The sequence below is a fragment of the Ochotona princeps genome, chromosome 2, assembly GCF_030435755.1.
Source record: "Ochotona princeps isolate mOchPri1 chromosome 2, mOchPri1.hap1, whole genome shotgun sequence".
NCBI classification, from domain to species: domain Eukaryota; kingdom Metazoa; phylum Chordata; class Mammalia; order Lagomorpha; family Ochotonidae; genus Ochotona; species Ochotona princeps.
The window spans coordinates 35130531-35153992 of NC_080833.1; the positions used below are offsets into that span (position 1 = coordinate 35130531).

Below are 23462 nucleotides of genomic sequence, written 5' to 3' on the forward strand. Positions count from 1 at the left end.
GAAGGTCTCTCTTTTTCTGCTTTTCAAATAAACACAAAACCTTAAAATCAATCTAATCTTCCCTATTTTTCCTAATGCATTAAAATTTTCCAATTTTTGGGCCCTGCGCAGTAGCCTAGAGACTAAAGTCCTTGCCTTGAACGTGCTGGGATCCCATATGGGCGCTGGTTCTAATCCCAGCAGCCACGCTTCACATCCAGCTCCCTGCTTGTGGCGTGGGAAAGCAGTGGAGGACGACCCAAAGCCTTGGGATCCTGCACCTGCGTGGGAGACCCAGAAGAGGTTCCAGGTTCCTGGCTCCTGGCTTGGGTTGGCTCAGCTCCAGCCTTATGGCCGCTTGGGGAGTGAACCATTGGACAGAAGATCTTTCTCTCTGTCTCTCCTCCTGTGTGTATATCTGCCTTTACAATAAAAATAAATAAATCTTTAAAAAAAAACCAAAAAAATTTTTTCCAATTTTCTAATATTCTTTAAAACATTCTTAAATTTTTTGTTTGAAAGGCAGAGAGAGACAGAGCAAGAGAGTGAGAGACACTTTCTCACTGTTGTTTATTCCCCCAAAAATGCCTGCAAAAGTTGGGGCTGGGCTAAGCTGAAGGCATAAGTCACATGGGATCCAAGAATTTCAGCTACCACTTGTTGCCTCCCAGAGTGTGCTTTAGCAGAAAGCTAGAACTGGAAGTGTAGCATGGAAGGCAGAGGCACCGAGTGGTGTCTTATATCACTAAGTCAGGGCCTGGCGTGGTGGCCTAGCGGCTAAAGTCCTCGCCTTGTGTGTGCCAGGATCCCACATAGCCGCCAGTTATAATCATCCAGTCCTACTTCCTATTCAGCTCTCTGTGCCCTAGGAAAGCAGTTGAGGATGACCCAAAGCCTTGGGACCCAGCACCTGTGTGGGAGACCTGGAAGAAGTTTCTGGCTTCAGGTAGACTCAGCTCCGGCCATTGCGGCCACTTGGGAAGTGAATTAGCCGACAGAAGATCTTCCTTCTTTTCTGTCTCTCCTCCTCTCTGTGTATCTGACTTTGCAATAAAAATAAATAAATCTTAAAAAAAAAAAAAAAAACTTGATGATGACAGATGTTTGGCATAGTGACTTTTTAAAAAAAGATTTATTTATCTTTATTGTAAAGTCAGATACATAGAAAGGAGGAGAGACAGAGAGGAAGACCTTCTGTCCGAGGGTTCACTCCCCAAGTGAGCGCAACAGCCGGTGGTGCGCCGATCTGAAGCCAGGAGCCAGGAGCCTCTTCCAGGTCTCCCACGCGGGTGCAGAGTCCCAAGGCTTTGGGTTGTCCTTGACTGCTTTCCCAGGCCACAAGCAGGGAGCTGGATGGGAAGTGGGGTTGCTGGGATTAGAACCGGTGCCCATATGGGATCCTGCCATGTTCAGGGCGAGAACTTCAGCCGCGAGGCCACTGTGCCAGGCCCCACCATCTGTTTTTAATTTATGCCCTCTGATTCACCAGTTCTAAGATCTGAAGATAGATTTGGGGGGGGGAGAAATGAGGGTCTCTAATAGATCTTGAGATGAGGAGGTAGCTTGATATCAGATTCTATATCACTCTGTATTGTGGGACCTGGGAAGGTCCCATTTGGCAGTGTTCCTGTCCACAGTCATATAACCAATTTTAAGCACATTTTCTGGGCACAAATAACTGTCCTTGCATTGGTGGTGGCCACATGAGCTACAAATGAGCCACAGCAGTCAGAATGAGGTCAGCTTTGGGGAAACAGAGAAACAATAATCCTTTGGAAAACTTTCTAGGAGTCTAAATAATTTGTTATTCTATTGGCTCACAGACACGGGCATTCCTGTGCGAGCTTAGCAGGTGTTAGTGGGGCTAAGAGTTAGGATGCTGCAAGGAGGAACATAGTGGCACAGAAAATGATCACCTTTCCCTTAATTTTATTTATACACCAAAGTCTACAGCCACGGGCAAAATTAGCATTTAAAACCAGGTTTTCAGATTCCCTTCCCCAGCTGATCTGAAGGAATTTGCTATTGTGTTACCTACTTTGTTGTCCTCAGTGCTGTTAAAGGCAGCAGTCATCAAGGCAAACTACCTGCTTCTCTTGTGCAGTAATTAAATCCTTTGCTACTTAATTCTCTAAGAGCAACTTTTCTTTAAAAATTTATTTATTTGAAAAGCACAGTGACAGAGATGGAGGGAGAGACAGAGAGAGAGATGTCTTTCATTCGATGGTTCACTTTCCAAACAACCACAATGACCAGGCTGAAGCCAACAGTCAGGAACTCCACCCGAGGTTCCAGGACTTAAGTGCATCATGGCCAGGATCTGCTGCCTACCAAGTGCATTATTAGCAAGAATCTAGATCAGAAGACTGTAGCTGGGATGCAAACCAGGCCCTCTAATGTGGGATGCAACTGTCCCAAATGATGGCCTAACTTGCTGTGCCATAATGCCCACCTTCCCAGTTCCATTTCTTATCCAAAATGCTTGAGATCAACTGTCACATGTACTTGGAGAAAAACAGCATCTGGTTGGGAGCTCACCTCGCAGGAGAGAACAAGAGCAAGGAAACTACAGAAATGGGCATCCTGGGTTACTCAGTTATACCAACAACTTTTGCTGGTTCATTTTATCATAGGCCCCAAAACACAAAAAGAAAACTCTTTGGTACAGACAAAATAATACTATGCTGATAACATGATTTCATTTCTAAAACAAAAGTGAGAACCAACTATCCTATTTATATAAACTAGCGAATCTAATACTTCAAAGGTTTAAAATGTTAAGCATGGGCCCGGCGGCGTAGCCTAGTGGCTAAAGTCCTCGCCTTGAATGCATCGGGATCCCATATGGGCACCAGTTCTAATCCCGGCAGCTCCACTTCCCATCCAGCTCCCTGCTTGTGGCCTGGGAAAGCAGTCGAGGATGGCCCAAATCCTTGGGACCCTGCACCCGCGTGGGAGACCTGGAAGAGGTTCCAGGTTCCCGGCTTCGGATCGGCGTGTACCGGCCGTTGCTCTCACTTGGGGAGTGAATCATCGGATGGAAGATCTTCCTCTCTGTCTCTCCTCCTCTCTGTATATCTGACTTTGTAATAAAATAAATAAATCTAAAATAAAGTAAAATAAAATAAAATGTTAAGCATATCACAAGGCAGCTAGTTAAGTGGTATAGGTTTGATTCTACCTCCCTCTTTCTTACTTGTTTTCCATGAGGAAATCCACAATGTATTTTTTCAAACAGTAGAGATGGGCATCCACCAGACCTGTGTGGAAACGAATTCTAGGGTGCCTGGAAGAAGAAGAACAAAGAAAAGAATCAGAATCTGGAAAAAAAAATTCAATCTTATTATCAGGTGGTAGGCATTAGGAAGTTTAGAAGAATCAGAGCATGCTCCCCACACTTCTTTACTCTGGAAACTTGGGATGAGAAATCCCAGTTCTGATCTTACTGCATAAAAGTTCCCTGGAAAAGGTAGTTCACACTTGTGCAGCTTTTTTTTTAAAGTTTTATTTTATTTTATAAATAAAAGCAGAGTTAGTTATAGAAAGAGAAGGAGAGATTGGATCTTCTACTAGCAGATTCATTCACTCCCAAATATTCATGATGACTAGGACTGGGTCAAGCTGAAGCTAGAGCCTAGAACTTCATCAGGGTCCCCTTACGGATGACAGGGGTAAAATCACCTTGGTCATTTTCTGTTACTTTGCCAGATACATAAATAGGGAATTGGGTGGGAAGTGGAGCAGCTGGGGCCTGGACAGATGTCCACACGGAACATCAGTGTCATAGGCGATGAGTTAACATGCTGTGCCATAACACCAGCCAATAGTGAGGCTTTTTAGTTTCCAAAGAAACTTGTGAAGATGTCAAATTACTGACAGTCCACCTTTTATACTATCATAGACTCCTACCTACAATTTTTGTAACATTTTCTTGCTTCTTCCCTACCTGCCCTACTTTGCTGTTTTTCTAAACAATTTTTTATTTTCTTTTTAATATTGTTTACATAGTTGAGAGAGATACATGCCCAGGTGGGCCCTTGATTACAGTGAGGAGGTTCAGGTACAGAGGAAGGTGGGTGGGACAGTTTCAATTTTGTATATGACCGGGAGGAAGGGGAAGGAGCCCCCCCTTGCTGTCAAACTACATCAGCACCTGAGGTGTCACTGGACGACACCTTAAGACCCTGATGTGGGGAAGAGTACTGTGAGGATGTTACTTGAGAGGTTTTGACAGTTCTAAGAAGTTGCTGGTTTTGTTGCACCAGGGTTGCGAAATCTCCAAGGCCTACTGGTTGACACAGTCTACCTTACTGCATTCATAGACCCAGGAACATGTTGCAAAACTTGACAGGAGTTCTGCTTTTCATCCTCTAATGAGGCACTCAACAGCCCACATTGGCCTAGATGAGCTGGTTGTCATGTACCCTGTGTGTACCTGGGCATGCTGTCCACTAAACAGGCATCAGCAACTGAGGAGGACCAGTCTTGATACATGTACTCCAAGGTTGGACCACATATCCTGGGCATGGAGTCTGAGTTTGTGGTCCAGCTGGAAAGTCCCACAAGAAACCTCACCTGGGATGACCTCAGACTTGGCTCTTCTGTGTGTCAGCCAGTGCAGGGTCAGGTGCAGTCTGTGACCTATACCAGTCAATTCCCACACTGGTGAATACAGCTGCCTGATCTGTTAAGTCCCAGTCCCATATCTCATGTGACTTAACTGGTGTTGTGGCCCAGCCCAGCCAGCCCACTACAGACCTGGTCTTCACACATATCAGTGGGTGCTGCAGCCTAGTCAGGGTGACCCCAATAACACCCACCAGGCCTGCTCCCAGCTCTTGTTCTTGCCCATGTCAGTCTCTGCTGCAGCCTAGCCAGGCTCAGTCTATATCCCATCCAGCTCTTGTGCACACCCGTGAGGACTGCAGCTTAGCTCTCAGCTCAACCTGCCCTCTGACTCAGCCATCATGTATGCTGACAGATGCCTGTGTCTTGTCCAGCCTGGCCTGTCTCCAGCCCTGCTTTTTGTGCTCACTAGCAAGAGGTTCAGCCTACCAGGGAAGTACCCATAGTTCCCCTGCCAGGCATACTCCCAACTCTGGATCCATCTGCCAGGGGGGTAACGGAATTACAGTCTGACATGATTGGCACCCAGTCCTGGTACTTGCCAGTTAGTGCTGTGGCCTAGCCTGGCTGGCCTGTACCCATTCTGCCTCTCCCTCACACCAGCACATGTGGCAGCCTAGTCTAGCCTGGCTTGCACCCAGATCTAGCCCAAATGCTGGCTGATGGGTGTTACAGCCCTACCTGGACTGGCTCACCCCCAGTCCCACCTCTCATGCTCACCCATGGAAGCAATGGTCCAACAGAGGAGTCCCAGAGGTTCTTCTACAAGGCCTGCTTCCATGCCTGGGTCTTGCACATGCCAGTGGGTACTATGTCCCAGTCAGAGATGGCCTGTACCTAGTCAGTATTTGCTAGCAGGTGCTGTAGCCTGGTTCAGCCCAGCCCATCCCTAGTCTAGCTCTCGCTGGTGAGTATAGCAGCCAAACTAGCCTGACCCAGTCCCAGCCCTCATGTGAACTGATGGGTGTTGTGGTCCAACACAGCCTGGCCTACACCCTATTCTGGCTCCCACTCATGCTACTGTGTGCTGTGGAATGACTCTGCCTGGCCTGCCCCAAGATCTGGCTCCGACATATGCTAACGGGTGCTGCTGCCTCACCTGGTCTGGCCACTCCCAGCCCCAACTCTTGCGCTCACCAGCAGGGTCTGTAGCAAGCAGGGCAATTCCCCAAGTTTCCGTATCAGGCCATTCCCAGTCAACAGATCTCATGTGTGCACATGGGAGCTGCTTCCTAGACTGATACGGCCAGCTCCCAGTCCTGGCACTCACTGGTGGGTACTGTGGTCTAGCCCAACCGGTCCACAATCATTATGGCTCTCACCAATGGATGCTATAGCCTAGTCCAGCATGCTCTACTCCCAGACCCAGCTCTCATGTGACCTAGAGGGTGTTATGGGTACTGCAGCCTCGCTCAGCCTGCTCTGTCCACAGTGCTGGCTCGCGCATTCATAAATGGGAGATGCAGCCCAGTAGAGCAGTCCCCAGAGTTTCCTACCAGGCCTATTCCAATTCTTGGGTCTTGTGCATGCTGGCAGATGCTTTGACCCAGCCTGGCATGGCTTGCCTTCAGTGTCAGCACTTGCTGGTGGGTGTTGCAGCCTAGCCCAGCTGGGCATGGCACAGCCTGGCCTATTCCCAGATCCAGCTCACACAAACACTGATGAGTGCTACAACCTTGCCTGGCCTGACCCACTTCTAGCCCTAGCTCTTGTGCTCCCCAATAGGAGCCTAGCAGAGAAGTTCCCCAGTTCCCCTAACAGGCCTTTTCCCAGGATAGAACTTATGTGTGCTGTGGGATGCTGTGGCCCTGTTTGGCATGATCTGTCTTCAGTCAGTTCCAGCCTTTGCATGTGCTGGCGGGTACAGTAGCCAGGCCCAGCCTGGCCTCCTTCCAGCTCCAGAAAAAGTGGTGGTTTCCTGTCAGAAAGTTCTATTGTCCAGCTTGGCTTGGCTCATCACCACCCCAAGCTCTCAGTGCAAAGCAGTGGGCGAGTGCTGCAGTCCTACAGAGGTGATCCCACAACTCCTCAAGAGAATCTGCTGCCCTCAGATGTAGTTCCCTCATGTTCTAGTAGGTGCTGTGGCTCAGCCTGACATGCCCGCCCTTGCTCTGATACTTTTGGGTAGTTACTGCAGCCTAGTCCAGCCAAGAATGTCCCCCCGCCCCTCTGCCCAATGACCCCGGCTTTTGTGTGCACCAGCGGGCAGCAGATGATGCTATTTGGCCCAGCCCAGGTCTTCCATGCGGGAGGTGCCTTGGCCTAACCTAGACATGCCCTCCAGTTCCCCCCCTCTAAACCACTCTGTCTCAGCTTCTTCTCCTACCTGTGAGTGCAGTGACCTGGTCCATGACTCCCAGAAGTCATTCCTCCCCTCTCAAAAATGCCCTCAGCTGCTCCCACTCTGACATGTCACCAGATCCCCTTCCCCAGGCAATCTGCAGGGCCCCCAACTCCACTGCTTGAGGGCCAGGACCAGCGTTCCCTGCCTTTCCCATGTATCTTAAAAAAAAAAAAAAAGTCAGGCCTGGCACGACAGCCTAGCGGCTAAAGTCCTCACCTTGAACGCTCTGGGATCCCATCCAGCTCCCTGCTTGCGTCCTGGGAAAGCAGTCAAGGACGGCCCAAAGCCTTGGGACCCAGAACCCATGTGGGAGACCCGGAGGAAGCTCCAGGCCCTGGCTTCGGATTGGCTCAGCTCCGGTCATTGTGGCTGTTTGGGGAGTAAATCAACGGATGGAAGATCTTCCTGTCTCTCCTCTCTGTATACCTGACTTTGCAATACAAATTAATAAATCTTTAAAAAAAAAGTAAAGAATAAACAGTATGTAACTGATATAGCTATGCTGACATACTGGTATAGCTAACATAAATTTGGCATTAATCAAGCCCATTAGCCTGCTGGCTACTGGCTGCTTTCCTCCTATTAGTGTAACACTCACCTAGGACAAGACAACTTAGGCAGTTGCTTATAGCTGGAAATCTTTTCTTTTTTAATATTTATTTATTTAAAGGGGAGAGTGACACAGTTACCTCTTACATATACTTTTTCTTTTAAAGATTTATTTATATTTATTACAAAGTCAGATACACAGAGAGGAGGAGAGATAGAGAGGAAGATCTTCCGTCCAATGTTTCACTCCCCCAAGTGAGCTGCAACGGCTGAAGCCGGGAACCAGGAACCTCTTCCAGGTCTCCCATGCGGGTGCAGGGTCCCAAAGCCTTGGGCCATTCTCGACTGCTTTCCCAGGTCACAAGCAGGGAGCTGGATGGGAAGTGGAGCTGCTGGGATTAGAACCGGCGGCCATATGGGATCCCGGGGCGTTCAAGGTGAGGACTTCAGCCGCTAGGCCACGCCGCCAGGCCCTACTTTTTCTTTTTAAACTTGACAAATAGCAGCAATGTCCAAGGCTTGTCTGGACTTAAACTAGTAGCCTGGAGCTGCATCCAGGTCTCCCACATGGGTGGCAGAGACCTAAGTACTGGTCATCCTCTTCTGCTTTCTGAGGTGTATTAGCTGGGAGCTAGATTGAAAGTGGAGTGCTCTGAATAAGGGATGCTGCTGTTGCAGGGGGCAACTCAGTCTGCGATGCCACCACAACAATCCCTACCTTCTGCATCCCACACTTCAGCCATATTTACTTTTACTTCTAGTATTTGGTGTAAACCATTCCATTCTCATAGAAAATGAAGCACAATCTGTGAATATTCCTCTCTCCTTTTATTTATGCACCAGGATTCATTCAAGATATATTTCTTTCAGGAAACCTCTACTGACAATCCAAGTTAGTACTCTGACAACACTTGGCATCTACATCCATTAGGTAATGTATACAGCCAGTTTTTATGTCTGTCTCAACAGGCTAAAAATCAATAGAAACTCATGTTCATAGCCTTAGTAATTTAGCACTGTGCCGCCCACAGTCTAACTGTACAACAATTGCCAAATAAACAAATACAAAAATAAACTAGGTCACATTAAGGTATCTGTCCATTTGTTTTGTATTTTAGTTGACTGTCTTGTTTTAGCCTTTGCTTTTTTAAAGAGTTATTTATTTTTTTACTTGAAAGACAGATTTACAGAGAGGAGAGACAGAGAGAAAGAGAGTGAAACAGATCTTTCATTTGCTGGCTCATTCCCCAAATGGCTGCAACAGCTGGAGCTGAACTAGTCTGGAGGAGCCAGGAGCTTTGGGGCCCAAGGACTTGGGCAATCCTTCACTGTTTTCTCAGGCTATAAGCAGGGAGCCAGATTGGAAGTTGAGCAATGAAATTAGAATTGGCACCCATATGGGATACTGGTGTTGCAAGGCAGAGGATTAGCTTGTTGAGTCACTGGGCTAGCCCTTGGTTTTAGCCTTTAATTTAATTTGTAAAAATTTTATTAATACACAGAGAACAGATTTCATGTATTCCATACAATTCCAAGGAGACAACCACTCTTCCCTCACTCCCTGGATTCCTCCCCTGCAATCCCTTTACTTTCCTCCCCTCTCTTCATCAGACATATTTCTTTTTCTTTTGTGGAAAGCAGTAGATAATGGCACAAAACCTTGGGACACTGCACCCACATGGGAGACCAGGAAGATACTCCTGGCTCCTGGCTTCTGGCTTTGGATTGGTTCAGCTCTGGCCATTGTGGCCACTTGACGAGTGAGTCAGCAGATGGAAGATCTTTCTCTCTGCCCTTCTTTATCTCTGTAAAATCTGCCTTTCCAATAAAAATAAATAAAACTTTAATAAAAAAAAGGAAGTGCTTCTTTTAGGTGAAAGTATAGCTACCTATTGAAATAAATCAAATTAACATAATTTTTATTACAGTATATGTTTAAAACTGCTCAATTTTTAGTTATTGTTAATATCTTACTGTGCTTAATTTATAAACTAAAACTTTTCACAAATATGTATGTATAGGGGAAAACATAATACATATGAGGTACAGTACTATCTGTGGTTTAAGATGTGTTTCTCAAGAGCCTGGAATATGTCCCCCATAAATAAGAGAAGAGTACTATAGTTTTTCTTTAAAATGTCTGAGAAAATTCACTAGAGAAGCCATTTAGGCCTGGGCTTTCCCTTGTTGGAAGATTTTAAATTACTAATTCACTTTTGTTACTTATAGGTCTATTCAAGCTTTCTATTTCTTGAATTAATTAGGATGTACCATGCAGATGAACCCAGGACTATTCCCTGCACTGACCTCTAACGTGCTCTTGGTATATAGCACTATGTGCGCACTTTAACACAGCACCTGAATTGATTCTGGCTGCTAAAGGAAGGAAGCAAGGGAGACAAACAACATTTGTCGAATAATGATTACTGGTCAAGAATTTTGGAATATGCTTTCATATATAACATGTTTGACTTCATTGTACAGATGAGAAACAACAGTTTCAGACAGGCTAAGTAAGTTGTATAGTTACAGAGGCAGACACTGGTCAAACTGGGTTTAAGGTCTTGGAAACTCTTCTAACTCTTCTACTGGGGTAGGATGTGCGGCACAACAGTGAAGTTGCCCGACAGTGACCTGTATCCACTACTGGGGTACCTGTTTCCCTACCAGATTGCTTGGTTCCAGTCCTGGCTACTCTGCTTCCAACCCAGCTTTGGTGGTGTCCATCAGGGAGATAATAGCTGATGGCTCAGGGCAGCCGTCTCAAAATTATTACTCTCTATGTCCAAAGCTTTTAAAGATTCTAGAAAAAGGTTTGGGTTTCTTCCCTTAATATCATACTTAACTGTCCCCAAAAAGACATCAATGGATTTCAGGTTCTCATCTCCTTAAAATACACAGATTGAGAGCGAGGGCTCCTAGTTCAGGACAATTACAAATGTTGTTGAGGGTTTTTTCCTTCATCCCATCTGCAGAATGTGGAAAGCATTGAACTGTTTTAATGCTGCTCATTGCATAAGTACAGCAAAAATCACCTGGGAATTCTATTCCCTAATCCCTAACATGCTCCTTTCATAACGCTCAGTTACTAAAAGATTGGGTAGAAAAAGATGTTTAGGTGAAAAGGCAGTTTATGGTAGATGCATGTTTAAAAACTGAAATTCTTCCAGACATTCTGCATGGATACACTATCAGAGACTTCCGGATCTCTTGTGAACGGGACCTGAATGATTTCTAGCCCAGCAGGGTTACTGAGAGTGCACAGTGGTCTAATGAGGTGGGAAAAAAGTAGAAAAGAAAAGTAGAAAAGAAAACCTCCAGGTATCTGCATTGAGTGCGACCTGACAGTTTATATGAATGTACATAGTAACTTTATCAAAACTAAATTGAATTGCAAGTTTGAGGACAGGAATGCACAGAGCACAAGATATAATAAGCCTGTTCAGGCTCCTGAGGTGAGGCCTCATGTAAACCCGTCTGATAGAGATCACATGTCGAAAAACTATTGTTGAGACATTGTGGTTTACAAAATAACGTAGAGAGCTAGGACAGATGAGAATGCAATGAATTGTCTAAGGAAACAGGCATAGGATAAGATTTCATAGGCTGATGTAACTTGAGGTTGCTTCTACAAGAACTGTATAGAGGCAGGTGATAAGAAAACAGTATTTCAGATTGGCAGAATAACACGTACAAAAGCAAAGCAGTATGGAGAAAAATCAGGATATACTAATAAGTGCAGGGGAGTAGCCAGGGGCTAGATTATAGCCTTCTAAGGTGCTATGCTAAGGTATTTATCTTGCAGGTATTGACAAATCAAAGAGAGTTACCATCTTAAGGAGACACAAAACATGGCATGCTGCTTTGCAGGTTTTTATTTAACTGAGCCAAAACTGTTTTTGCAAAATTCCCTTTCTTGAAAGGTTCTGAGTTAGTCATGGCCATGATAGGTATTTTATACGAGATTTAGAAGGTGGGAGAAAAGCTGGAGCCACATTTTTATGCTATGAATGCTGATGAACGGTGCCAAATACGATGGTAACTTGAGAGTGTTACAGATATGCCAGTTCATCTAGTGGGTATGGAATAGTACCAAGACTACAGTTTTCCAGATTCTGCCATATATCTCCACTTAGTTACTCTTAAGTCCTGAGCCAAGTATTGAACAGTTCTTTGGTAAACGAGGCAAGTCTTTTCTGCAGATCAGCAACAACAAGGAGCCTAAAGATAGTGAGAAACAGCTGGGGTTTCACTTTGCCCTCCCAGGTTTCATGTGTCCTTCTGTGGCCCTGCCTACTGTTGCTCTTAACCATGTCCATTTGCTTTTTGACTGCTTGGTTGGTCTGCCTAATAGTGATTGCACAATAATAACAACAATGTTATAACAACTCTACATTCAGAAGCAGTAAATGCATATGCTATTCTAGCAGTTTCCACATTGGCGTAATATTCAGAAATCCTTTATTCTATATCCCTCACAGTATTTCTGCTTCTCTGACATAAAAACTGCTATCAGAAATGGTCGTGGGGTGGGTTTTTGGCATGGCAGTTAAGATGCCAGTTACGTGGCTGATGCTATGGTGCTGTGAATTGTGCTTGTGCTGTCAGCATCCCAAGAAGAGTGTTGGTTCTAGTCCCAGATGCTCTGCTGATGACCCAGCTTCCTGTTAATGTACCTGAGAAGCCAGAGGATAGTATAGTCCAGGTGCTTGAGGCCTTGACATCCATGTCAGGAACCAGAAGAGTCTGGTTCCTAGATTAAATCTAGTTTAATCTGGATGTTGCAGTCATTTAGCGAATGAACTAGCAGTTAGAAGACACTTTATCTCCCCAATCCTCTTTGCCACTATGCCTTTCAAACAGCCAGTGAAGATGCCTATGTCTCACACTGGACTGCCTGGATTTGATGCCTGGCTCTATCTAGCTCCTGACTCCAACTTCCTGAAAATGAAGAACTGGGAAGGCATTAGTGATAGCTTGATTCAGTACCAGCAACCTATGTGGAAAAATTGGTATTGAGTTCTTGGTCTTGGGCTGCCCATACCTGGCTGTTCTTGGCATCTGGGGAGTAAGGTGGAAAAATGGAGCACTCTCTTTTTTAAAAAGATTTATTTATTTCTATTGGAAACGCAGACCTACCTCTGTAGAGAGACAGATAGAAAGATCATTAATTCAAATGACTGCAATAGTCAGTCAAACCAATTGGAACCCAGGAGCCGGGGCTTCTTCTGGGTCTCCAATAAGGGCTGGGTCCCAAAGCCTTGGGTCATCGTCCACTGCTTTCCCAGGTCATAAGCAAGGAAGTGAATTGGAAGTGGCGCAGTGAGCACATGAACAGGGCACCCATACGGGATGCCAGCACTTGCAGGCAGAGGACCAGCCAATTGAGCCATCATGTTGGCTCCAAGCATGCTCTCTCAAAACGAAGTCCTAGAAGAATAGAATCTTTATTGAAGTTCAGTGGGTTTTATTTGGAATCAGTTCTCTGATTTGATCAGGTTTAAACCTTTCAACGAATTGAATAAGGACCACTCATATCATTAGTCAAGACTGTCTCCCTTCCTTAAAATCAAAACATTGTTATTATATTAACAAAATACCTGTGCAGCAACTTGGATTAGTGCACTACAGCCTAGTAAGGTTGACACACAAAACTAACCCGCACATAGGCTGATGTGAACTGTAAGGGTGACATAACACAGGAGTCAGCAAAGCCCAGGCAGAATCACACACAACTGACTATCCATCCTTCCTCCATCTCCACTCAGTACCAGAACCTGTTGAGATCTGAAACCCTACCTCTCACCCCTCCAGAAGGTGCTATAAACGAAGAGCTCCTACTCAAAGACCATGGTGGGAGGGTTTGGGGAGAGGTGGGAGAACCCAAGTATCTATGTAACTGTGTCACATAATACAATGTAATTAATGAAGTTAAATAATAAATAATTAAAAAAAAAAAAGGAACAGACAGGAGCATCCTCAAAAAAAAAAAAAAAAATCAAAGACAAGTTCAGAAAAGAACTGTTTCTCTTATCATTCTTCCAAGCTACCTAGTTCATTATGTCTGGAAGTTAAATTAAAAAAAGAAAGATATTTAGCTGCTAAACTTCTCTCCAATTTATCACTGTTCTCCACTTCACCATCAATTGGCCTAAATTATCACTGTTTCTATAACACCTCATGGCCATAATTATTTCCATATATATATATATATATATATATATATATATATATATCCTTTTGTAAAGTGACTTTGTATCTTCTTCCATTAAGAGGTCTATTTTTTTTTCCTCATGAGACTGAGCTGATCTCCTGAATGCTTTGATCAAAACAATGTGGTGACAATGATATTATCCCTTTTCCAATCCACAAGATTAAAAGGTCTCAGCTCTGCCCAGAAAAAATCCATCACGAAGCATATTACAACAAAGGGCGACACTCTGACACGTCTTCCAATAAATATTTTGGGCTCCTACTATATTTTAGGTTATATATTAGATTTTAGGGTTATAAAGACAAAATACAAGGGCTGGCATAGTGGGTAGAGGTACCGCATGCAACACCAGTATCTCCTGTGGGTGCCAGTTCAAGTCCCAGCTGCTCCACTTCAAACCTAGCTCCCTACTAATGTACTTTGGAAAGTAACAGAAGATGGCTTTAGTGTTTGGGCCCTGTGCCCATATGGAAGGCTGGATTAAGCTACTGTCTCCTGGCTTTGGCCTCACCCAGCCCTGGCTGTTGTGTTCATATGGGGAGTGAATTACTGATAAAAGATCTTTCTGTCTCTTCTCTCCTCTCTCTGTATAATCCTACCTTTCCAATAAATAAAAATAAATACAAAAATAAGGGCAAAGACAACCATCCTCATGTAACTTACAAATAAACAATGAAATGTTACAGATGTTATCACAGAAATCTTTACAGTACACAGTGGAGCACCAAGGAAAAAGCACTATTTTGGTTAGGGTAGAAAGTCAGAAAGAGCATCATGAAAAACTGATATTTAAGACAAGTCTTCAAAGATTAGGTATATAGCCAGGGAAAGTAGTCATTTCTTACTTTGGTTGAAGGAGACTAGAAATGATAAAAGTAAAAGAATAGAAACATTGAAAGGAATACAGACATCAGAGAATTATTAGCAATAATCCATAGCTATATGGAGAGGTCTGGAATGCCTTACACCTCTCTGAGAGGTGCGTTGTGGTAGAGTGCTGGGTAGGGAGATTTGTTAAAGGAATGATAAGCTCTAAGGTTAGAGACATAAGGAAGCACGCTTTGATGACTGAGGCTGTAGGAATCTGTGCTTTATTCTACCAGCAATACAATAGCATTTATAAGTTGGGCCTGACATGATGGCTCAGTTGGCTAATTCTCCCCCCTGCAAGCATTGGGATCCCATGTGAATGCTGATTCGTGTCCTGTCTGCTCCACTTCCCATTCAGCTCTCTGCCTGTGGCCAGGGAAAGCAGCAGGAGGTGACCCAAAGGCTTGGGACCCTGCAACCATGAGGAAGACTCAGAGGGCACTCCTGGCTCCTGGCTTCAGATTTGTTTAGCTCTGGCCACTGCAGCCATTTGGGGAGTAAGGCAGCAGAAGGAATATTTTTCTGTTTCTTCCTTTTCTCTGTAAATATGCCTTTCCAATACAAACAAACAAAAACAAACAAACAAATGTATTTATAGATTTAGGTTAAAGAGATAGAGTGCAAAGTTGAAATTTTGACAAAAAGTGAAAAAGAACAAAAAAAAAAAAAAAAACAGAAAAGCTGAAAATTCTAGGCAGTGTTAGAAAAATGAATGGAATAAAGTTCCAGAGATGGCAGAAGAGAATGGGTAAAAGGCATAAGTGGAGGCACCAGTCTCAAACATCTTCCTCTAAGGATAAAAAGGATCTGAAGGTGGGTTTAAGCTGAGATGGATATGGGTGGGAAGACTATAAAGGAGGAAATCAATTCTGTCAGCTAGGTTTCTCCTTGAGAAAGAGGGGAAGGATCATTCTCTGGCAAGTGAGTGAAAATGGTTGAGAATAGTTGCTGAACGCAGTGTGAAGTTGGCCCAGCACAGGTATAACAATGAAGACAGAAGAATGTCCATGTTAGTCAATTTTGAGTATTCAGCAGATTAGAACCACATATTTATGGTGATGCCAGTTTAATACTCCTTCTGAACTTTTTAAAAAATTATTTAATTTCAATTTGAAAGTCAGATAAACAAAGATAAGGACAGACAGAGAGGAAGATCTTCTATCCATTGATTCATTCCCCAAATGGCTGCAATAGCTAGAGCTGAGCCGATCCAAAGCCAGGAGCCTGGAGCCTCTTCCTGGTCTCCCACGCGGATATAGTATCCCAAGGCTTTTGGCTGTCTTCAACTGCTTTCCCAGGCCACAAGCACGGAGCTGGATGGGAAGCGGGGCTGCTGGGATCAGAACTGGTGCCTATATGGGATCCCGGCACATGCAAGGTGAGGATTTAGCTGCTAGGCTACCGTGTCAGGAGCCCTCCTTCTAAGACTTTAAGAGAACTGGAAGAACAAGGTTAGGATTATACAGCAAAGCCTGGTGGGTATAGGGTCTAAATTGAATAAAGAAGGAAATAAGAAGACCTGGCATGATAGCTGAGTGGTATCTGCTGAGATCCCATTTGGGTGCTGTTTTGTGTCCCAGACACTCTACTTCCCATCTAGCTCCCTGCTTGTGGCCTGGGGAAGCAGAGGAAGATAACCCAAGGCCTTGGGGTCCTACACCGCATGGGAGACCTGGAACAACCAGGCTTCGGATTGGCTTAGTTCCGGCTGTGGCAGCCACTTGGCGAGTGAACCAGTGGATGCAAGATCTCTCTCTTATAAAATCTGGCTTTCTAATAAAAATTAAAAAAAAATTTAAAGAAGGAAATGAGGGCAGAAAAGAGATGGAGAGGGAAACGGGACAAGGGAGGACAGAAGGGAGACAAGAAGGAAAGAGGCAATAAAAGACTGGTAAGATATAATAAAATGGAAAGGAGGAAACAGGATTCTGGGTAAAGATGGCAGATTACAGTCATTAAGCCCCTTCTCCTTTCTGAAACGGTTATTTCTTTTTGTTTGTTTGGAAGATATAAACTCACAAAGATAAAAAGCACAAAACAAAATGACAAAACTTTAGAATCTGGAGAAAGATGGCAGTAACAGATTTACTATATCCAAGAAAGCTGAATCCTAAACCATCCTTAAGGACAGTTAAGAAACCAGATTTGCATTGGAGAAGTCCTGAAATGATCAGGAATCTGCAACAGTTTGCTTATCCAGGCATAAGTTAAGATTTTCCTTTGAGGTCAACAGCCAGCCCTAAAGAAAAGGCCTAAAATGGGGGTTGTCTTTCCTTTTTTAAAAAAATCTATTTTTATTGGACAGTCAGATACACAAAGAGGAGGAGACACAGAGAGGAAGATCTTCCGTTTGATGGTTCACTACCCAAGCGGCTGCAAAGGCTGGAGCTGAGTCTATCCCAAGCCAAGAACCAGGAGCCTCTTCTGGGTTGCCCACATGGGTTCTGGGTCCCAAGGCTTTGGGCCGTCCTCGACTGCTTTCCCAGGCCACAAACAGGGAGCTGGATGGGAAGAAGGGCCGCTGGGGTCAGAACCGGCACCCATATGGGATCCCAGCGCGTTCAAGGTAAGGACTTCGGTCACTACGCTATTGCGCAGGGCCTAAAATGGGAATTTTCTTATAGTTACATCATTTTATAGAAATGAGTTAAAAGAATAGAAGAATAAAGTACATTATATCCTGGAAAAGATGCTCAAGACAGATAAGGGTCTGCTACCCCACCCCAAATGGCAAATCAGGGAACTTCTTCAGGAATTATGATTAATTAGAGCAATGGAGGAGTACCATTTTCAAGACTTACCACAACAAGACTACTGGGAAAATAATCAAGAGCTTAAATCATTTCTCATTGTAGTCCCAGAAACACATCTGGTTATGATGTTAGAGTTCTTGACTAAAGTCTTTGTCTCCCAAATATAAATGCTTAAACCTTACAAAATGAACTTGCGAACATTTTATCCCATTTTTAAAGATATCCTTTAGAAGCTTGTTTTAATATTTTCATTACTCTTCCAGTAAAAAATGTTGCTTAGAATAAAAAAAAAGCATTGGGGAAAAGCTACATGATTTTCTTATTAAATATTTGGCACACATTATCTCTTACTTATGAACTATTAAAAACACATGTCCATCAGAAAGAGAACAGGAACTTTAGAGCTGGAGGGAAAAGTCTTTAAAGAACAACTCAGCCAATTTTACTTAGGGAAACTGAGGCGAAAAGAAATAAAAAGTGATTTGCTCATGGTTACACAGCTGGTTTATCTCAGGACCACATTCCAAATTTTCTGGACTTGAATTTAGAGTAACATACTTTTTCTATCAGCAATATTCTTTTTTTTAAAAAAAAATACTTATTTATTTTTATTGGAAAGTCAGATACACAGAGAGAAGGAGAGACAGAGAGGAAGATCTTCTGTCCAATGATTCACTCCCCAAGCGACCGTAACAGCCAGAGCTGTGGCAAACTGAAGCCAAGAGCCAGGAGTTTCTTCCGGATCTCCCATGTGGGTGCAGGGACCCAAGGCTTTGGGCTGCCCTCAACTGCTTTCCCAGCAGGGAGCTGGATGGGAAGCGGGGCCACTGGGATTAGAACTGGCATCCATATGGGATCCCGGCGCACTCAAGGTGAGGACTTTACCTGCCAGGCTATTGCACTAGGCCCTGTCAGCAATATTCTTTTCCAGTACACATAACACCTATCCCAGTGACAAATGAACATCTTAACATGTGGAAAAGGTGCTGTGTTTTACCTAACCCAGTGAGGTCACAAGAATCTGGGCCCTTTTAAGTACAGTTACTGGTCCAGTTCAGAAGACTGCCTCTTGTCACAGGACTCCCACTCCTACACCTTCTCACTTCTTGGGACCCAATATGCATGAAGCTCAACAAAACACTGTCTCTGAAATAAAATACATGATCCTCTCAGAAGGGGAGGAAACAGATTGGAAGACATTCCTTCACAGTTCTTTCTTCCGACCATTACAAAGTAAGAAAACTTCAAGAGGTTTCCAAGTCTTTCACATATACAAAGGCCTTTCCCAAGGTTACTCTGGTGTCTGCCCAAAAAGAACTAGCCTCCACCTTTGGAAGTTCAGTTAAAACAAAACAAAATTAAATTAGAAAAGATAGGATGTCCTGCACTCTCATATTCAAAAGTTCTTGAAAAATTTGGGTCTAATTAGCTTTTGCCCTTCATCTCAACAAGCTAGGAGGAGCACAATGCCCTGGAGGGTCACAGGAATGGGGAACATTTTTTACTGCTCATTTACCCGGCCAGCTGACCTCTTATACAACCACAAACGAAAGGTCCTGAATCGCTGGAGTATGGATCACAGATGAGAAGAATGGGGTGGGGGGCGGCGAACAGACAATCTGCCAGTGACCAAAAACTCACTCTAGTCTCAGGAAACTGGAAAATATCTGGTGTCAGTGGCCCCAGAGCTGACCAAAGAGCCTCAGCTTCAGACCCATGAAGGAAAATACAGTCACCAGCTCTCCATCTCCATCTGACCTCTTACCATGTTTGCCTTTGCTCTCATCCTGCGCAAGCTTTGCTGCCGTGGTCAAGAATAACTGCAATTAAGGTGTTCACTAACATTACACCATATAGAGCGACAGGGCTAGTTCTCAGGGACATGAAAATGAAAGTACAAGATAGTTCCTACCCTTCCCTTGGGACTATGAAGTCATACGACTAGCTCCTAAGTCTTTAATGTCCAAGACTAGCACAGACCAAAGCCTAAACATCAATGTTTGATGAACACATAAACGAGTCAGGACTTTCATTATACCGCATAATAGATAATCACTAGTCCTTTCTGTATTCCAAAGGACATAATTCTGCCAGAGTCCTGTAATTTAGTAATGTAACACTAATACTTTAAAAAGTCTTGTACCTTGGTGTAGGCACTGTGGTGCAGTGGATTAAGCCAATGCTTGAGAAGCCCACATCCCATACTGAAGTGATGACTGGAGTTCCAGCTACTCTGCTTCTTCTGATCTAGCTCCCTGCTAATCCACCCACAAAGCAAGAGATGATATGCTCAAGTACCTGAGTTTCTGGATGGAGTTCCTGCTTCTGGTTTCAGCCTGACTCGGTCCTGGCTATTGCATCCACATGCGGAGCGAGCAAGGGATGAAAGATGTCTTTTTCTTTACCAGTCAGCTTTTTAAATAAATAAACCTATCTGTCTGTCTGTCTATCTATCTATCTATCTATCTATCTATCTATCTATCTATCATCAAGACTTGCCTTTTAAAAAATTTTGACTGTAGACCCTGGCGCAATAACCTAGTGGCTAAATCCTCACCTTGCATGCGCCAGGATCCCATATGGGCACCGGTTCGTATCTTGGCTGCTCCACTTCCCATCCAGCTCCATGCCTGTGGCCTGGGAAAGTAGCCAAGGGTGGCCCAAAGCCTAGGGACCCTGCACCCGTGTGGGAGGCCAGGAAGAAGCTCCTGGCTCCTGGCTCCGGATCAGCTCAGCTCTGGCTGTAACAGCCACCAGGAAGTGAACCAGCGGTTAGAAAATCTTTGTCTTGGTTTCTCCTTTTCTATGTAAATCTGCCTAATACAAATAAAGACATCTTTAAAAAAGAAATTCTTTCCCTTAAAGAACACATTGCTGTCAGGTTACCTTTCCAGAATCCTCCTCAGGAGTCTTTGATAATTACTTGGCACCTGGGAGATGGCACAGGAGTTAAGATGCCACTTGAGGGTGCAGGGAGCACTGTGGTGGCAGGTGACCTGCTGTTTGAGATGCTGCGGCTTCATAGGAGTGCCTGGGATTAGTCTCAGCTTCTGAGCCAGCTTCCTGCTAATGCATATTCTGGGAGGCAGCAGCTGATGGCGTAAGTACTTTGGTCTGTGCTATTCCTATGGAGACCCAGATGGAGTTCCAGGCTCCTGGCTTTGGCCTGGCCCACATCCAGCTACTGTGGACATTTGAGGAGTGAACCAGTGGATGAAAAGATACCTCTTTCTCTGTCACTTTGCCTTTCAAATCAATCAATCAATATTAAAAAGAAAAGATGCCGGTTATGACAACCACATTCCACACTGGAGGATCTGAGTTACAGTCTTGGCTCTACTCCCGATTCCAGCTTCCTGTGAATGAGCACTGTAGGAGGCAGGAGATGATGGCTCAGGTACTGGGGTCCCTGACATCCACATGAAAGACGGTGACTAAGTTCCTGATTTTAAGCATGGCTTAGCCCTGGCTACTGCAAGCATTTGGGGGAATGAACCAGCAAATGAAAGATCTCTCTCTTCTGTCTTTCAGTAAACAAAAATTAAGCAATAATGTTCCGCTACTCCAGACCCTTTGTTTTTGGACCAGTTTAACTTCACAGCCTCACCTCCTAGTACTTAGAACCATGGCCATTCCATTTAGGTCAAACTTTACTGTTTACAGTTTTTACCATGCCTTGCACATCCTACTTTTCTACATTTGCTCATAGCATTTTCCACACTTAATATTCAGTTGCCTATGTCCCTTTGTATATCTGAAGTAATCTATTTCTTTTTAAAAAAAGATTTATTTATTTTTATGGGTAAGAGAGATATACAGAGACAAGGAGACTCAGACAGAAAGACCTTCCATCCACTGCGTTCACTCCCCAAGTGCCTGGAGCTTGAGTGGCTGGAGCTGAGCTGATCCAAAGCCAGCAGCCAGGAATTTCCTCCAAGTCTCCCACACGGGTAGGGTCCCAAGGCTTTGGCTCATCCTCTACTGCTTTCCCAGGCCGCAAGCAGGGGGTGGGATGGGAAGTGGAGCAGCCAGGACATGAACTGGTGTCCATATGAGATCCCAGTGGATGCAAGGTGAGAACTTCAGCACTAGGCTACTGCGCTGGCCCTATTCTATTCTTCACATCATAAGTATTCTGTTTTTCCTTACCATATCAGTCCCTATAACTGATACTTTCTCTGAATTCTTAGAACACTGTTGATCATAACTGATATTGCTTCCTACTGCTTGTTAACCTTTCAATATACATAATCTTATCTTCCATCAAAGCTGAAGGACTCTTTGAGGTGAAATCTCCTGCCTCAAAGATAAAGTCAACAGTGGTTTGACCAGAGGACAAAAATGGGTTACATTTGTCATTTGAAAGATATGTGGATGTGTGTATATTTTATTTTATTATTTTTTTAAGATTTATTTTATTTTTATTGGGAAGTCAGATATACAGAGAGGAGGAGAGACAGAGAGGAATATCCTCCGTCCGATGATTCACTCCCCAAGTGAGAGCAACGGCTGATGCTATGCCGATCCAAAGCCAGGAGCCAGAAACCTCTTCCAGGTCTCCCACATGGGTGCAGAGTCCCAAGGCATTGGGCTGTCCTCGACTGCTTTCCCAGGCCACAAGCAGGGAGCTGGATGGGAAGTGGAGCTGCCGGGACTAGAACCGGCGCCCATATGGGATCCTGGCGCATTCAAGGCGAGGACTTTAGCCGCTAAGCCACTGCGCCGGGCCCTGTGTATATTTTAAAAATTTGTTTATTTGAAAGTTACAAAGAGATATCTTCCATCCAGTGACTTATTGCTCAGATGACCCTAACGGCTAGGGTGGAGCCAGGTTAAAACCAGAATCCAGGAGCTTCATCTGAGTCTCTCATGTGTATGGCAGGGGCCCAAATACCTGAGCCATCTTCTTTGTTTTTTTCCTGATCAATAGCAAGGAGCTACAATCATGACACAAACTGATGACATATGAGATGCTGGTTCCACCTTCTATGCCAGTCCCACTGAAGGACAGGATCTTGAAAAGGATGAACTAATGGAAAACATCCAACATGATCCTTAGTAGATGTTACACATAATAAACCATTTTACTCTTCTGAATAAAGTGGCTTTTAAGCTAGAACAGTATTTTGGTAATACCTATAAACAAAATCATTGTTTTTTGAAAGATTTATTATTTTTACTTGAAAGGTAGAGTTACTGAAAGAAGTAGAGACAGAAAGAGATCTTCCATTCATTGATTCACTCCCCAAAATGGCCAGAATGACTGGAGCTGAGCCAATCTGAAGCCAGGAACTAGGAGTCTCCTCTGGGTCTCTCATGTGGGTACAGGGACCCAAAGACCAAGGACAAGGACCTGGACCATCCTAAACTGCTTTCCCATGACATAAGTAGGGAGCTGGATCAGAAGTGGAGCAGCTGGAGCAATAACTGATAAAGGATTAGCCTGCTATGCCATGGTGCCGGCCCAAATAACCATTATTTGAGAAAATTCACTTAGATGCTGATTTGAGAAATAGACACAAAGAGGTCCCAACTGCTATTTTAATTTCCAAATGCTGGTGTAGGGAGAGGGAGGTGAATGCAACCTGCCTCATGTGTGGTAGGAATCCAATTATTTGAAACATCAGTGCTGCCTCCCAGGGTTTGCATCTACAGGTAGCTGAAGTCAAGAGTCAGAATGAGGTATCAAACCCAGCTACTCTGACATGCATGAGTCAACTGATATTTTAACAAAATCCCAGGCAAAATGGTCAGCTATGTTGCTGATAAATGGATTTAAGGGGGAAAAATCCCCAACTTTCTTCAAAGAAATGTGCAGCTATATTCTGACCACTACACGAAACAAGCTGTATAAATAAGATTCCATCTTTGCAGGGTAAGGGTGAGGAACTTTTTGACAAACTATGTGCTACTAGTTGGATAGCCCTGCTGCCTAATAAACATATGTGTGTGTGCGTATATATATAATATAGATGATTATATATATATATATTCACTTGAAAGATAAGAGTTCTCTCCCTCTCTCTCTCACACACACTTGCTTCTATCTACTGATTCATTCTCCCCAACAGCAGAAATGTCCCAGGCAGAAACCTAAGTATTTGGGTTATCTGCTGTTGCAATTCTC

General features: G+C 44.1%; 1 protein-coding gene across 3 annotated transcripts in view; it reads right to left on the bottom strand.

Annotated features, from left to right (window-relative positions):
- Positions 1-23462, bottom strand: part of EIF2B3 (eukaryotic translation initiation factor 2B subunit gamma) — a 144035-nt gene that overhangs the window by 46165 nt on the left and 74408 nt on the right. For all 3 annotated transcript variants that reach the window (XM_058680336.1, XM_058680345.1, XM_058680327.1), the window contains exon 6: positions 3176-3265. In XM_058680336.1, the coding sequence (XP_058536319.1) occupies positions 3176-3265 (90 nt within the window). The remainder of the gene's footprint in view (positions 1-3175; positions 3266-23462) is intronic.